General features: G+C 51.1%; 1 protein-coding gene across 8 annotated transcripts in view; it reads right to left on the bottom strand.

Annotated features, from left to right (window-relative positions):
- Positions 1 to 15,848, bottom strand: part of Fhad1 (forkhead associated phosphopeptide binding domain 1) — a 119,949-nt gene that overhangs the window by 48,137 nt on the left and 55,964 nt on the right. For all 8 annotated transcript variants that reach the window (XM_085838719.1, XM_085838721.1, XM_085838724.1 and 5 more), the window contains 3 exons: positions 14,280 to 14,475; positions 2,565 to 2,635; positions 1,538 to 1,675 (listed from right to left, as the gene is read on the bottom strand). In XM_085838719.1, the coding sequence (XP_085694845.1) occupies positions 1,538 to 1,675; positions 2,565 to 2,635; positions 14,280 to 14,475 (405 nt within the window). The remainder of the gene's footprint in view (positions 1 to 1,537; positions 1,676 to 2,564; positions 2,636 to 14,279; positions 14,476 to 15,848) is intronic.

Here is a 15,848-nt window from a genome sequence, read left to right as displayed (position 1 = left end):
TATACCTCAGGGCTATTGATGGGAAGTAGATTTTAGTAGCTTACATGGTTGATATCTGCCTAGCTCTAGTTCATTAAAGACTTATTACAAATATAAAAGGTTGGTGTCTTTTATCTGGGAACAAATGCTCCAAGGCACGGTAGAAACCCCCTGACCAAGATTAAGTATCTACTACAACACATGATAATGGCTTTCGTTGTGACATTAAAACACATGTGTATGGTGTATTTTGGTTGTGTGTACCCCCATGGCCATCTCTTCCCTCTCTCTGACTCTCTTCCTCTTCTCAAGCCTTCCCCACTGTGCTTCATAGCTTCCCTCTGCTTCTCCTTCTCTGGCTCTTTCTCCTTCTCTTCTCTCCCCTGTCTCTCTCTTCACCTCTCATTCTTTCTGTGACCCAATCTGTCCCATCAGGGTGGCCATCTTGCCAGTGGTTACACAACTGAGGAATCTCTCTCTCTCTCCCTCCCTCCCTCCCTCCCTCCCTCCCTCCCTCCTTCCTTTCCTCTCTCCATTTCTCCCTCCCTCCCTCTCCCTCCCTCTCCTTACCCCCCCCCCTTGTCAATCATTAGCTGCCTATGGATCTTCAGGAAGGGCAGGGCCTTGTGTGCTCCGCATCCCTCCCCGACAGGATGCCTCCAGTCTTATGCCGGCCGTGGGAAGGTGATCACAGCGGTGAATTCTGGCCTGTGACACAGACTATTTTTAGCACACAGAATCTGACCAGAGTTGCTTTCTTGGAGACATCTCTGGGACATCCCACACTGTGTCTCGGATGCAGGTCTGGGGTGTCATGGGCTTCTAGGGGATGTCAGAACTGTGAAGCAGACTCTGCCCCTCAAGCAGGGCCTCAGATCACGCAGGCACCTTAGCAGGCAAGGCTCTGCGGCGGAGCTTTCTCCGTGGCCTGGATTCTAGGAGGGTGAGCAGCAATTTGGGCCAATTTGTTTTCCCAGCTACATATCTAGAGAAAAAAAAAAAAAAAGGCTGATGTGACCCGAAATCAGTTTTGCTTACACTTGGCCACTGGTAAACCAGGATCTGCCTTAGCGATTCCAATTTGTATAGTCAACTGAAATACAAAACAAGTAGGGTAGCTTTTCCTGAAATGTCAACACGCCTGCCTTTTCCAGTTGATCTTTCTGTGTTTCTTTTTTCTTATTTGTTTGTTGTATTAATATGTATGGGGGTTTTGCCTGCGTGAATGTATGCCAATATATTATCTGTGTGCAGTGCCCACAGAGGCCAGAAGAGGGCGTCAGACCCCCCTGGAACCGGAGTTACAGATGGTTCTGAGCTGCCACACGGGTGCTAGGAAGCAAACCCCAGTCCCCTGCAAGAGCAGCCAATGCTCTCAGCCACTGAGCCATCTCTCCCCAGCCCATTGCTGTGAGTTTTAGAACCAAATTATTCGCCCTGGGTAACTCATTTAGAGCCAGCCCACCAATCCAGAGGCTGGGGAGGTTACTGTTCCGCACAAAGCCCCCAGTGGCCCACGGAAATGTCCACCTCACTTCCCAGACTCAGAGGAACTTACTGCCTTCTCTTCTGTCAGCTGCTGGATTTTGGCTTTCAGCTTCTCTTCTTGCTCCAGCTTCTCTGCCAGCTTCTCTTTCTCAGCCAGGTGCTCCTGCCGCAGAGACCTCTGTGTTTCCCGAGAGGCGTTCATCTGGGCCTGCACGGAGAGAGAAGCCAGCTGATGCCCACAGAGGAGAGACGGAAGGGACCCTTTAGCCACCTCCCAATGAACTGCTTATCTCCCATAAAAGTTCCTTAAAAGCGTGGCTGAACCATACATACTCCATGCAGAGACGTGAGGACTGAGCAAGCAGGGATTTTGAGACATCACACTCCCGGTTCTAGATAGAAATCCCAGTTCTAGCTAAGTCCTCATGTCTCCCCACCCTGAACATGGGGTGTCACCGTGCCTGCATCTTGTCATGAGATGATGAGGGGGAGCTTTAAGCCCAGTGCATGGTGGGCAGTAAGTACTCAGTAAACGGCAGCTGGGGAGGTCAGGAGCCCCGCCATGCTTCGATCCTTCATGCAACTAGCTGTGAGGCAGTCAGGCTACCATCGACCTCCCTGAACACCAATGTCCGTATCTGCAGAATGGCATTGATGAACTATAGTCCACGGGCTGGATCGGGTTGGCCTGCCACCTTTGTGGGTGGCATGTGGCATGTGTGTGTAGACACGTATGTGTCAATGAGAGGACAACTGGGCAGAGTCAGTGATCTCTGATCTCCTTCCTTTATGTGGGTCCCAGAGACTAAACGCAGGTCAGCAGGCTTATCTGCTGAGCCACCTTGCTGGCCCTCTTGGGGACTTTTTGAAGGAAATCAAGCACTGTAGTTATCCCGGGAAGTCAGGTAGGGGATAGGGCCCTGCCTGTGTTTGTCTATTCCTGTGTAGGCCATCTCTGACACTGGGCTCAATCCCTTTGTGCAAACAGAAAATCCTGGTGCCTGCAGGCGGGGTGGCAGCTGACTCACTCACAGCGGGGGGGGGGGGGAAGGGGTTCAAATTCACAGCTTGGGGGAGAAAAGAACTGAAAGAGTCACCCGAAGTTCCTGGGACTGGCTCATAATTTTCTTGTAATGTTCCAGAAGGTATATCAGACACAGAGAGAACCCTTAAAAAGAGGGGCAGGAAGAGAGCTGAGGGTCAGTTTATCTCCTTGTATCTTTTTCTCTCCCTTCCTCCCTCCCCTTCCCCTTCTTTCCCCTTCCCTTCCCTTTCATCCCTCTCTTCTTTCTTTTTTTATTTATTCCTTCCTTTTCAAGATGTGGTCTCGCTATGTAGCCCAGGCTGGCCTTGAACTTGTGACCCTTCTGCCTCAGCTTTCTAATTGCTGGTGGTACAGATGTGTGCCACCATGCTCAGCTTTGCATAACAACTTATCCCATCAAGACAGGACAAGCTGCCATCCAATGCATTTTTCAAATGGTTGTTCGACATTTGGGCCAGGCACAGCTCCAAGGTGGGCACAGCTTTGTTTTGTTAGACACTGAAAATGTATCAATACAGCACCGCTTCCTGCATGCAAATTATGAGCAAGGAGTTTTATGAAGCCACAGCCTTCCCAGGCCTTACAGTGTAGTCTGAGTGATAGGTCTACCTGATGGATAAGAAACATACAGGGACCACAGGCACCCAAGCGACAGGGCAGGACAGCGGGGTGTGAGGGTCTCAGCAGAGGCTGAGGAGTCGCTAGGTGTGGGCAGAGTGGGAGGGAGGGCATTCCAGAACAGAGGATGAAGCTGGCTGAGTGATGACCTCACTGATATGTGGGTAGGGATCCTGGGACCTGAGGCTACACAGAGAAGGGATGTTGCCAGTGTGGACAGCTAGTGTATTCGGAGGTGGGGGTTACTCTGGGTTATCTGTGCAGACTTGACATAATCACACATGTTATTGTAAGAGTGGGACAGAGGAAGTCTTGATGACAGTCAGATGACAGAGACAGATGAGAAGGTAATAGAAGTGATAGGAGAGAGAGAGAGAGAGATATTTTTGACACAGGGTTTCTCTGTGTAGCCCTGGCTGCCCTGGAATTCTCTCTGTAGACCAGGATGGCCTTGAACTTAGGGATCCACCTGCCTTTGCCTCTAGGGAGTGCTGGGATTACTGGTGTGTGCCACCACTGCCTGGTTGAGAGCTTTTGATTCTTTTATTTCATATGTATGGGTGGTTTACTTCTGTGCGTGGCTGGGCTCTACGTGTGTGCCTGGTGCCCATGGAGGCCGGGAGTAGTTATCAGATAGCCTAGTACTAGCGCAGATGGCTGTGAGCAACCATGTAGGCACTCACGGGGAGAACAGGCTGTGCTCTTAACCACCCAGGAAATGCCACATTCGAAGCTCTAGAGAGACTGAAGATGTCACATTGCTGGCTTTGAAGATAGAGAAAGGGCTAGGCCTGGTGGCACAGGCCTGTAATCTAGGATCTTTCGAGGCTGAGGCAGGAGGATCACAAGTTTTAGGACTGCCTGTGCAGAGAGTCAGTTCGCTTTGTGAAATCTTGTTTCAAAAGCAAAAGTAAGCCGGGCAGTGGTGGCGCACGCTTTTATCCCGAGCACTCTGGAGACAGTGGCAGGCACGTCTTGAGTTTGAAGCCAGCCTGGTCTACATGAGAGAGTTCCAGGACAGCCAGGAAGCCTTTCTTTACTCTCTGACTCTCGCCTCTCTCTCTTGCCCTCTTGCTCCCCTTCTGTGTTCCCTTTCCCCCTCTCTCCATGTGGCCATGGGTTCTCCACTGTAACAATAAAGAAGGAGAAGGAGGAAAGAGGAGGAGGAGAAGGAGGAGGAGCAGGAGGAGAGGAAGAAAAAGAAATCAGAAGTAAAAGGAGACCTGGGGATATATAGCTTAGTGGCAGTGTTTGTATAAGGTCTTGGGTTCCATACCTCATACTGGAGAAAAAGGGAATGAAGACAGAAGAAGGAAGGACCATGAATGAAGGAATGAAGTCCCAGAAGCTTAAAAGGCAAGGGAGGAGGTGGGCACCCTCAGAACCTGCAGCAGGCAACGTCCCAGTGGCTCCCTGGCTCCGTCCCATGAGACTGGCCTACATGGTTGGGCTCTGGTATAGTAAGAGAGACCCCCTTGGTGACTTGTTGGAGCAGCACACACCAAAAAGACAAGAGGATGAAGAACTGTGGGGCCCAGGGAGGGGTGGAGCGTCCCTGGACAGCTGGAGGGTAGAGGGAAGGAGCTCTGGTGAACCTGAATGGGAGGCTAAAGACCTGAAGATCTTTTCTGGCAGGTCTGTGTGTGTGGAGGGGGACCTCAAATGTTCGGTCCTGATTTGAACGTCTCTGAAATGTACAGAGTCCACTCCCCTCCCCCATGTGCCTGCTGCTACGGGAATTGATGAACGCCTCACCACGGTAACATCCTGTCATCGCCCCAACTGATAAATGAGCTTTGAGCCCAGTGGCTGCCCGCTGCAGGTCCGGGACTCCAGTCAGTGTGACTGCGGGGTCTGAGTCCTGGTTGCTACTGGGCTGAGCAGTGAGCTGCTCTGGGAAGAACGAGTTTACAGAACAAAAGCTGGGCTGGCCAGAGAGGAAGGAGCTGACGGTCTTTACTGTTCAGTTACTGGCATGGTGGGCCGGCCCCTTCCTTGCTAGGGAGGCCGTCTTATGTCCTAGAGTGGTGGTTCTCAACCTCCCCAATGCTGCGACCCTTTAATACAGTTCCTCATGTTGTCGTGACCCCACCCCCCACCCCCAACCATAAAACTATTTCATTTCTACTCCGTAACTGTAGTTTGGCTACTGTTTTGAATCGTAAGTAAACATCTGCTATGTAGGATATCTGATATGCCCCGCCCTGAAAGGGGTTGTAACCCACCTGTTGAGAACCCCTGCCCTATAGGATGTTTAGAAGTCTCCATGGCCAGCGGTGTTGCTGGACGGTAGAACCAGGCCAGGAAGCTTGGTAAGGTAGAGCAGGTTGAGACCTGGAGACTCAGTGGGCACACACCTGAGGCTTAGGCTACTCCCCGCTCCCCGCCAGACTCCTGGCCTGAAACACGTGCCATGCTCCTCACGTAAAAGAAACGTGTCCTATGGTCATGTAGGCCCTAAACAGAGCTCTCCATGCTAATGATGTAACTAGAGGCCCAGAGGGCTTAGCCAATAAGCTTCCTTTCCCAGACATTCCTCCCTTCAAAAGCTATTTAAGGTCTACCCTGAGAAGTGGGTATGATATGTTATGCATCCATTTTCTACCATGAACAACCAATATACTGTTTAGAGCCATGAACTGTCTCTTTCATCAAGATCCTCCATGGGGAGCCATGGAGAAGGCATTCGCCTACAACACCACAGCTTAATTCTCCCATAGAAGACCTCTCTGTGCTCCCAGTCACAACCGCCACCAAGCCTGTCTCCACCAAGCTAAGGACAATCACTGCTGGGACAAGCTAGAGCTCACCTTTCCCTCAGTCCCGAGCTAGCCGCTGTCTCCAGCCCACGGGCCCTGACCTAGTTCTCAGATCTTTCGCAGAGTGGACATGGATTCACAAGGTATCTTTCTTGTTCAGTCCATCGTAAGAACAAAAGAACTCTAGACATGGCCGGGTACCCTTGAGATGTAAGAGACTCCTGCTCTGACTTAGAGATTTGATGTAACCAAAGGGATGCCTAGGCAGTCAAGGCTGATGTTGTGAGCTAGGCTGCTGAAGCAGGCCTGAGAGAAAGGGTGAGGGATCAACGGCCAGCTCTGAGATTCCTGGGATCTGAACAACTGGAAGGACCCCAAGGGGTGCTGGTCAGAGAGGAACTGGACACTGTCTGTGGACAGGGCCAGTCTAGGATCTCAGCCACCACCTGTGATCCAGGGGCCAAAGAGAAGGGCCAAATCATGAGTGGGATCCATAGAGGACCAAAGGAAGAGGGGAGAGACGAAGGTAAAGTGGGGAAGAGTGCCAGACTGTGTCTCGGATCAGATGGCGTGTTGGCCTGACTAGGTATGGCCCCCATAGACTCATGTGTTTGAATGTTTGGCCCATAGGGAGGGGCAGAATTAGGAGGTGTGGCCTTGTTGGGGTGGGTGTGGCATTGTTGGAGGAAGTGTGTCACAGTGGGGGTGGGCTTTGAGGTCTCCTATGCTCAAGCTATGCCCAGTGTGGCACACAGTCTCCTGCTGCTGCTTTTGGATCTCAGTGTAGAACTCTTGGCTCCTCCAGTCCCGTGTCTGCCTGCACGCTGCCATGCTTCCTACCATGATAATGGGCTAAAACCGCTGAACCAGTAAGCCAGCCCCACTTCAATATTTTCCTTTATAGGAGTTGCTGTGGTCTGGTCATGGTGTCTCTTCACGGCAATGGAACCCTGACTGTGGTGAAGTATGATCACATTGGTATTTTGCCTTTGGCAAGAAGAGCAAGATTTCATTGCGTTTTCAGTTACAAATACTTTAAGTGTTGATTGCAAAAATGAGAAAAGCTCATAGCTCCATCTTCAGTTCCACACAGTGGGACAGCATGCAACAGTTGCTGAGGCTGGATATGTATCTCAGATGGTAGAATGCTGTCTGGCATGTATGAGGCCCTGGGTTTATCCAGCCCCAGTATAAACTGGATTTGGTGATGTACACCTGGAGTCCCAGTTTGGGAGGAAGAAATGAGAGGATCCAAGGTCACCCTCAGCTGCATATCAAGGTCGAAGCCAGCCTGAGTCTCACGAGACCATCTCACAAAACAAGAACAATCGAGAAGCTGTCAAACAGCTGCATGAAAGTAAAGATCTCTGTGACCCACTCTGTTGCCATGACAGTCCATAATTTTGTGCGTCCCTCCAGATTTTTCTTTTGATCAGCTACTGACATTTATTTTTTAAAAAAATTTAAAAAGAAAGAATAAAAACAGGAACATGATTTGCATATTGTTTTGCAACCTGATTCTTTTCTTTCTCCTTTTTCCTTTAGACAGGGAAGGTCTCATTATGCAACCCTGGCTGGCCTCTAACTCAGAGATCCACCTGCCATGTTTTGTTCTTGGCTGCTTTTATCTTTTCTCTTCTTTCCTCCCTCCCTCTTTTTTTTCCTTTTTCCCTCCAAGGTTCTACATACTTATTGCTGGACCAACCAGCTCGCTCAAATAGGATAAATGAGCAAATTACAGCTCCAGCTGAGCCTGAATCTCCAGCCATAAAAACTTCAAGCTGTGGCTGATAGAATGGGTTGGAACCCTGGCATTCACCACAACGGTCTTGCTGCTGAGAACCCTCCAGGCCCAGCCTGGTCTCCTCTGGGTGTCTTCTCCTGGTGGCCTGACCTGACTTGTTACCAATTTTCAGTCCATATCCACGGGGAGCGAGAGGATTTTGCTTGTTTCTTGGCCAGGGATCCATTGATTCTGAAAATATTGTGACAACAGAGGCAGGGGAGCAATGGAGTCAACTGACCGCTCACAGTAACAGCCATAATGATGAAGATGGTGGAGGCAAAAGGGGAGAAGTTTGTTTCTCTCTCTCTCTCTCTCTCTCTCTCTCTCTCTCTCTCTCTTTGGTTTTTTCAAAACAGGGTTTTTCTGTGTAGCCCTGGCTGTCCTGGGTAGACCAGGCTGGCCTCGAACTCAGAAATTCGCTTGCCTCTGCCTCCCAAGTGCTGGGATTAAAGGTGTGTACCACCACGCCCAGCTTGTTTTTCTCTTCTTTTCTTTGTCCCACTTAAAGCTATGGCACAGCTCAGCTCTTCTTGAAGTGGGGATGCGCCACGGTTGCAGAAACGGACACAGACAAGTGCGTTTGCAGAGAGAGCTCTAAGTGACATTTTCCCCCCTTATCAAGGGAGCCTGAGAGATGGAGTCAGGGCTGCTGACTTCCAAGGGTCTCCCTTCTGATGCCTCCCATCTTCCTAGTACTCCCTTTGCCAATCAGATGTGACTCGGTGCTCCCTAGAAGCAGAGCAGCAAGACTTCAGGTCTCCCCCATGTTAGGTGACCTGACTGCTCTGGGTTCATCTCAGGACTTACAAACATGCCCGCTGTGTGACTTTTCTCTGTAGGAGCACTCTGGTACAGGGAGGTGTGGCCTCCCTTCCCCCAGCCTGGAACCTGCTTGCTCAAGGGTGGAGCTAACGGCTCATTCGTCCTGCCACGCCCACTGCTGGAACCTGCCTTTGCTGCCTGGAGGCACACACGTGTTCGTCCTGCTACTGGACCCTGAGTTACTTGGCGGGATATTGGGTTCCCTCCCCCTTCCTTTATAACTGAGTGTCTGGAAATAGTAAAATTGAGCCTTGATCAGAACTTGTTGTCTTGGCTCCATTGTTTCTTCCGCCCCGTCTAGATTCCTCTCTTTTCAGCGAACTGCCATTCTCAGTTGAACCGTTCGTGTTGTGGACTGCGGGCAGGCCGCAACAGGGAGGCAAGGAGCATGGTGGTTAGGAGCGGGGCTCTGAGGCCAAAGGGACTCAGGGCATGGAGGGACACAAGACCATGTCTCTAAGACAGCCTTGCAAAGGCTCTTTCTGTTTGGGTCCTACTAAGTGCTACTCTATCACCTAGTGGAGGTAAGGCAGGGTCTAGATAAAGTCTGTCTGGTGTAAGCCAGGCTGCCCTGCCCAGGCACGTGGGTGGCCACCCAAATTATGTCACCAAGTGTTTGAGGTTGCTGATGAGAGGATCTCCTTGCTATCAAAGGCTCGCTGTGGGCTAGGCAGGTCATGCACTCCTTATACCTACCCATGAGGTTTCTTGACCATTTTACAGACAGGTAAATGGAGGAGCAGCACTGTCAAGGAACCTGCCCACAGGAAATGCTGGTCTGGAGTCCTGACCCTGGGGTGCAAAGCTCAAATGCAGAAAATTCAAAAGAGAGTCACAGTGGGATTTTGTCCTCAGCCAGATACAGTTTGAAACGTACTCTCCTGAGTCTTGTATGCCGTAGTCTTTGGAAATGTAGCTCCCAGTGGGCACTGCGGCTTTGTACGATGGTAGACCCTGGTGAGCAGCTGGCTCTCTCTGGTTGTGTGGCACCCTCTGACGCAGCAGGAAGGCCTCACTAGGCACTGCACCACGCTCTTGGACTTCCAGAAGCATGGCCTGTGCAGGAGTCTGTTCTTTATCAACTGTCCAGACTTGGCTGTTCTGATACAGTGATGCCGTGACTCAGTGTGAGTGCAAGGAGGTTCACCTAGGGAATGACAGTTTAGATCTGTCTAGGCCTGGGGTCTCTAGGATGTGGGCATGGCCTGGTGCCCTGCTGGGCCTTCTGAGGGCCATGACCGAAACCACACAGGCTTCACAGGGTTCTGACGACAGCGGGGCAGTTTTAACAGTAGTGAAAATACAGCCATCATTAGCCTCACTGAGTTGGCGGGAGGGTAAAAAAGCACACGGCTCAGAAAACACCTAGCAAGTGCTTAATCGCCATGAGGGGAATATATCACAGTGCTAAGTATCCAGTGGTGAAACACTTCAGTGGTGAAGCACAGTGCTTAAATACCCAGCAGAGAAGCACTTTTAGCACAGTGCTAAGTATCCAGCAGAGAAATACTTAGCACAGTGCTAAGTATCCAGCAGTAAAACACTTAGCACAGTGCTTAAGTACCCAGCAGAGAAGCACTTAGCACAGTGCTAAGTACCCAGTAGTGAAACAGTTAGCACAGTGCTGAGTGCCCAGGAGTAAAGCTCTCAACACAGAGGCAAGTCCCCAGAAGTGTCAGATGATCCACAATTCCTGCTGTTTCCTCCAACTGTGACGACACAGGTTCTTAGATGTTAAGGGAGGCAGCGAGCAGATGTGGACCCTGCCTGGTCTCAGTGCCTCAGAGAGCTGTTGTGAGGGTGAACAGGGATAACACGAGGAAATATTGAGAATGGTGTATCAAATCCAAGTGCTTTAAGATGACTGCTATCTGCACCATTGTGGGGCGGTGGACCAAGCCTGGCAAGGCTGAGCTAAGGCTAGAAGCCCCAGGGACCCTGAAGGGAAGGTAGGAGCTTTGCCTACTCCTGGTACCAGGCCCCTGTCATATAGCCACAACCCCCTGCCATAGACAGATTTATGTCCATCAGTCATGTAGGGGCAGTGCCCCAAGCCCCGCTACATGTAGACGACGCATCTCAGGCCAAGCCAATAGGAAGCACCTCCTGTCAGACTCCACCCCACCCCAAAACTGTAGGTAAGATCCTATCCAAAAGGAATAAAGGTGTGAGAATTACTCCATTGTCTGAGAGCATATGTCAGAAGAGCTGTAAAGGGAAGAGAATGCTCTCCCAAAGCTTTTACCATCTCCCCTCACTGGCTAGCCAGCCCTCCGCCAGCTCAGCCCAGCTCAGCTCAGTGCAGCCAGTGTAGCGTTGGAGCAACAGCAACATCAGCAGCAACAGAGCAGCTGTGGCAGAGGCAGAGGCAGAGGCAATTCCCCCTCCTGCCTGTGCCCTTTCCCCTTCACTTGAACCTAGCCTGACCAGAGATCTCCGCAGATAGCATCCGGTACACAGACTGACACACTATCGCCCTTGTCACTACTACCATCACCACCATCATGATCACCACCACCAGCATCACTGCCTTAGACACTGCTTTATTGCTGTGAAGAGACACCATGACCGAGGCAACACTTAACAAAGAAAACATGTAAGTGGGGATGGCTTACAGTGTCAGAGGTTCTGTCTGTTATCATCATGGCAGGGAGCATGGCAGCACACGGGCAGGTGCTGGAACAGTACCTGAGAGTTAAATCCTGATCTGATCCAGAGAGAGAGAGAGAGAGAGAGAGAGAGAGAGAGAGAGAGAGAGAGAGAGAGAGAGAGACAGACAGACAGACAGAGACAGAGAGAGACAGAGAGACAGAGACAGAGACAGACTCTGGACTTGGCATGGGCTTTTGAATCCTCAAGGCCCAGCCCCAGTGACACACTTTCTCTAACAAGGCCACACATCCTAATCCTTCTAATCCCTTCAAATAGTGCCACTCCCTGGTGACCACATGTATGAGTCTGTGGGGGCCGTTCTTATTCAAACCATCACAGTCACCTTCCTCACCTTCACCATCACCTCCCCCCGCAACCATGTCTTCCACCATCACCTCCTCCTCCACCACCTCCTCCACCACCTCCTCCTCCACCTCCTCCACCACCTCCTCCACCACCTCCTCCTCCATCACCTCCACCACCTCCTCCACCACCTCCTCCTCCACCTCCTCCACCACCTCCTCCTCCACCTCCTCCACCACCTCCTCCACCACCTCCTCCACCACCTCCTTCACCACCTCCTTCATCACCTCCATCACCACCACCCACCACTACCGTCACCACTATCATCACCAACACCATCCTCCCTCTTCCCACGTCTTCCTCCCACTTCTCTGCCTTGTGCAGATGTCTCTGTGCTAGAAACAGGCACAGGGTGGAGAACATAGGGGGCACTCCAGATCGCCTGTTCCTTTTGGTCCTTTGGGATTTCCTTATGCAGAGAGGGATCCTTTGCCGCCCACCTCCTTTTCCACACTGAGCCTCTTTTTACTTTGTCTATATCTCTCAGCTTCGTGGAACCAAGGTATTGTAATGGTGGGACACGGCCAGCGGCCCCATCTCACTAGAGGTTCACAGATCCATTGATCATCTTTCCGCAACCACCAAGCTGGGGATAAGGAGCATGGAAAGACCTGTATCCAGAACGGCCCAGCCTATCCTCCTGTACATGCACACTGCGTGTGAGCAGAGGAAGATTCTTCGGAGCTCACTGTTCTGCTCAGAGCTCAGGACCGAATCCAGGAGGGAAAAACGGCGGGCCTGAAGTGCGGCCCGAGGCCTGCCTGTCCCAGCCTTTCTGGAACTGTCGTCTTGACAGCTTAACTTCACATCCATATTTCTTTACAGTAACAGATGGCTCCATTTACAGACACAGACAGTGATGACAGAAATGGTCTTGGGAGTGAGGAGGGGACAGTGTACACACACAGCTTGGTGCAACTGTTACAGAGGGAGCGGTTGGGATCGGCTTCTCATTGGTTCCAGCCGGGACAAGCAAACAGAAGCCTGGGCCGCTGCTCCCTCCCCACCCCTGGCTGGGGAGCCGCTGGGGAGCAGGAACGGCCAGCACCTTCACCCCAAGACCCCGTCCTCATCCCTCACTTCTGTGTACACACTTAGACACACTAAGCTCATTCTTACTTTCCCTTTATTATTATTATTTTTAAAAGAACTTTATACCGCCTTCTGGATGGCTTTGGAGACAGCCTGTCTGGGAGACTGAAGCCCTGGAAGGCAAATGTCTTTCTGCTTTCACTCCTGGCTATATGAAGACATATTTATGAAGCCCTTTGAAAGAACAAGTTTTCAAGGACTGGACACAATTTCCAAAATGTTGGTGCTACTGTGAGTGTATCCCTGGGAGCTCTCTCCACTCATCCTGCCTTGTCTTTCTATATAGCACCCACTTCTACAGCTTTATTCATCCACCATAAATCTACCACCCACCCATCCACCCATCCATCCATCCATCCGTCCATCCATCTTTCCTTCCTTCCACCCATCCATTTTACTACTTACCCATGCATCCTCCCATTCACCTTCTATCCACTCATGCATCCATCCATCCATTCACCCATCTGTTCACGGACTCACTGACCCACCCATTCATCCCATTCATTATCTATCCATTTGCCCATTTTTATCTACCATCCATCCACCCACCTGACATTAATCCACTTACCCAGCATCCATCTACCTAGCACTATTCACATATCATTCATCCTTTCATTATATATATAATATACATTATATATATATCATCTGTTTATCTGATCACCTACATCAATGCACTTCTCCATCTACCCATCTTTCCTATCTACCTGCCATCCATCTTCCCTCCTTTTTATCTCCCATCTCTCTTCTTCCTCCCTCTACTCTCTCACTCACTCCTTCCTCTCCCCCCACCTGTCTTCCATCTGTCCCACAGCCATTTAGGAACTTCTCCCACTGTGGCAGAGCTCCCTCTGTATGGGATGCATCGCTGGCCTCTTACTTCTTGACAAGCTGTCCAGGTGGAGCTGCCTTCCAAGCTCTGCATCCTTTCCCTTGAACCTGGGCTGCATCCAGCGTGCCCAGGACTCCACAGTCATGTAGACGTCTTTCAGCCATTTGCTAATGATGTTCAATTCTACCACGTCCTAAGGACACTTGAATCTTCTTTGTCCAGCCCTACCCTGATCCTAGTGTGGCCACTGTCACACTTAATGATAATTTACTATGCAGACCAGGCTGGCCTCAGACTCACAGAGATCCGCCTGCCTATGCCTCCAAAGTGCTGGGATTTAAGGTGTGGTCACCACACCTGGCTACACTTACAAAGGTTTTACTTTAGATATTGTTGGTTTGTTTAGCTTTACACATATGAATGTTGTACCTGAATGTAAACCTGTATGCCATGTGTGGACCTGATGCCTGTGGAGGTCAGAAGGAGGCATCAGATTCCATGGGTCTGGAGTTACAGATGGCTGGGAGCCACCATGTGGATGCTAGGAATCGAACCTGGGTCCTCTACAAGAGCAGCCAGTGCTCTTGGCTGCCGAGCCACCTCTCTTGCCCCTCTACTTAACATTTTAAGTTATGTTTTATGTTTATTTTGCATGTTGGGGCATTGGTTCTCTCCTTCCATCATATGGGTCTTGGTGCAGATGCACTCAGTGAACGGGGCTTCGCCTGCTACGCCATCTTGCCAGCCCTGATGCTGCAAAGCCTTCCTCACCAACACACCCTACGTCAGGTGAATTCATGGTGCTATTCCAAACACTTGATGAGAGAAAAGGGTCCCAGTTACCTTTGTCAGAATCCGAGAGCTCGATGTCCAGGTCCCCAAGCAGCTGCTCTGTTTCCTCCAGCCAGGACAGGGACACCCTCAGGATGTTCACTACCGTCTTCTGAAGTCCTGACACGAGCGGGCTGAGCGGCAGGTGCTGAAGGAGCTCCACCTCCTTCTTCAGGTCGATGCTGCTGCAGGAATCCCTCATGCAAGCCTGAGGACAGACAGGCTGTGAGCAGTCAGACCCAGCATCTATAAACAGCTCTGACGAGGGCCCTGATGGGGCTTGCCTGAGAGGGATGAGATGCTGGACCTGACCAGGAAGCAGGACACAGCCCATCACTGCCTGGTGGGGCCCACTTTCATTCCGGTCCTTTTGGCAGCCTATTTTTTCTCCCAGTTTAATTTAGCCTTGGTAAGGGTGTGTGTGTGTGTGTCTGTCTGTCTGTCACTCTCACCTTATTGCCTTGAGACATTGTCTCTCAGCAAACCTACAGCTCCCCATTTCTTCTCGGCTGGCGAGTCAGTGAGTTCTTGGAATGACCTGCCCTTCCCCCCCCCCCGCCCCGCCCCTCCCCCCCCCCAATGCTGGGCTGCAGGACTTCCAGCCATGCCTGGCTACTTGACATGGGCTCTGGGGATCTGAACTCGGGCCTTTGTGCTTGCACAGTGAGCTCTCTGACTGAGCCATCTCCCCAGCCCTTTGTCTGGACAGTTGATAGACACAGGAAGCTCCTTTTTAGGCTGGGCAATGCTGAGCTGCCGCCGCCGCCGCCACTGTCTGACGTGAGAACCAAATCTGGCTAGTTCTAGTCATCAGAGTTGCTGTCGAGATCAAGGCACGCGCTGGACAGAAAGTGCCGTTTCCTGACTTGTTTGAAGGGGAGTCAGCACTTGCCCAAAACTCCCTAAATAGCATCGTCTGATTGCAAGGGAAAGCAGAAGCAGCTGTGCGTTCTGACGCTCAGGGTTGGGGGCACCAGGGGCACCCTGGACCTTCATCCTCCCTCCTCTACTGGGAAAGGCAATAGCTGAAAATAGCTTCTGTGGCTGGGCAAAAATGGAAATTTTTGAGCAAAAACATTTTCTCCTTCTTTCTGCCTTTCCCCTTCACACCTTTCTCTCTGTCTCTCCCTCTGTCTGTCTGTGGTCTCTGTCACTCAGTGTGTGTGTGTGTGTGTGTGTGTGTGTGGTGGGCTGTACATGCATGTGTGTGTAGGTTCAGGTGTGGAGGCTGGGATCTCAGGACCACTCCCCCCTCCCTTGTTTTTTTTTTGAGATAGAAGCTCTGACTGGGTAGTGGGCTGGGGCCAGTGAGCCCCATGGATCTGTTTGCCTCCACCAGTGCTGGGATCACGAGCATGCGCTATCATGCTCAACGTTTTAAAGGTGGGCTCAAATTCAGGTCCGCTCGCTTGCACAGAAACCACTGTAGCGACTGAGCTGTCTCCCCAGCTGTGCTTTCTCTTTCTTACTTTTTAAAATGCAGAGCTGGGGACTTCCCAGAGTTGGTACAGTCATCTCTTTCTATCTGTGGGGAACTAATTAGTTCCAAGGCACTGAAGCCAAATTCTGAGGAAGTTCAAT

This window comes from Mus caroli, unplaced genomic scaffold (genome assembly GCF_978045245.1).
Source record: "Mus caroli unplaced genomic scaffold, Mus_caroli_1 scaffold_6, whole genome shotgun sequence".
Taxonomy (NCBI): domain Eukaryota; kingdom Metazoa; phylum Chordata; class Mammalia; order Rodentia; family Muridae; genus Mus; species Mus caroli.
Note: the sequence above shows the minus strand (reverse complement) of the source record. Positions and strands in the feature narration are given on the sequence as shown.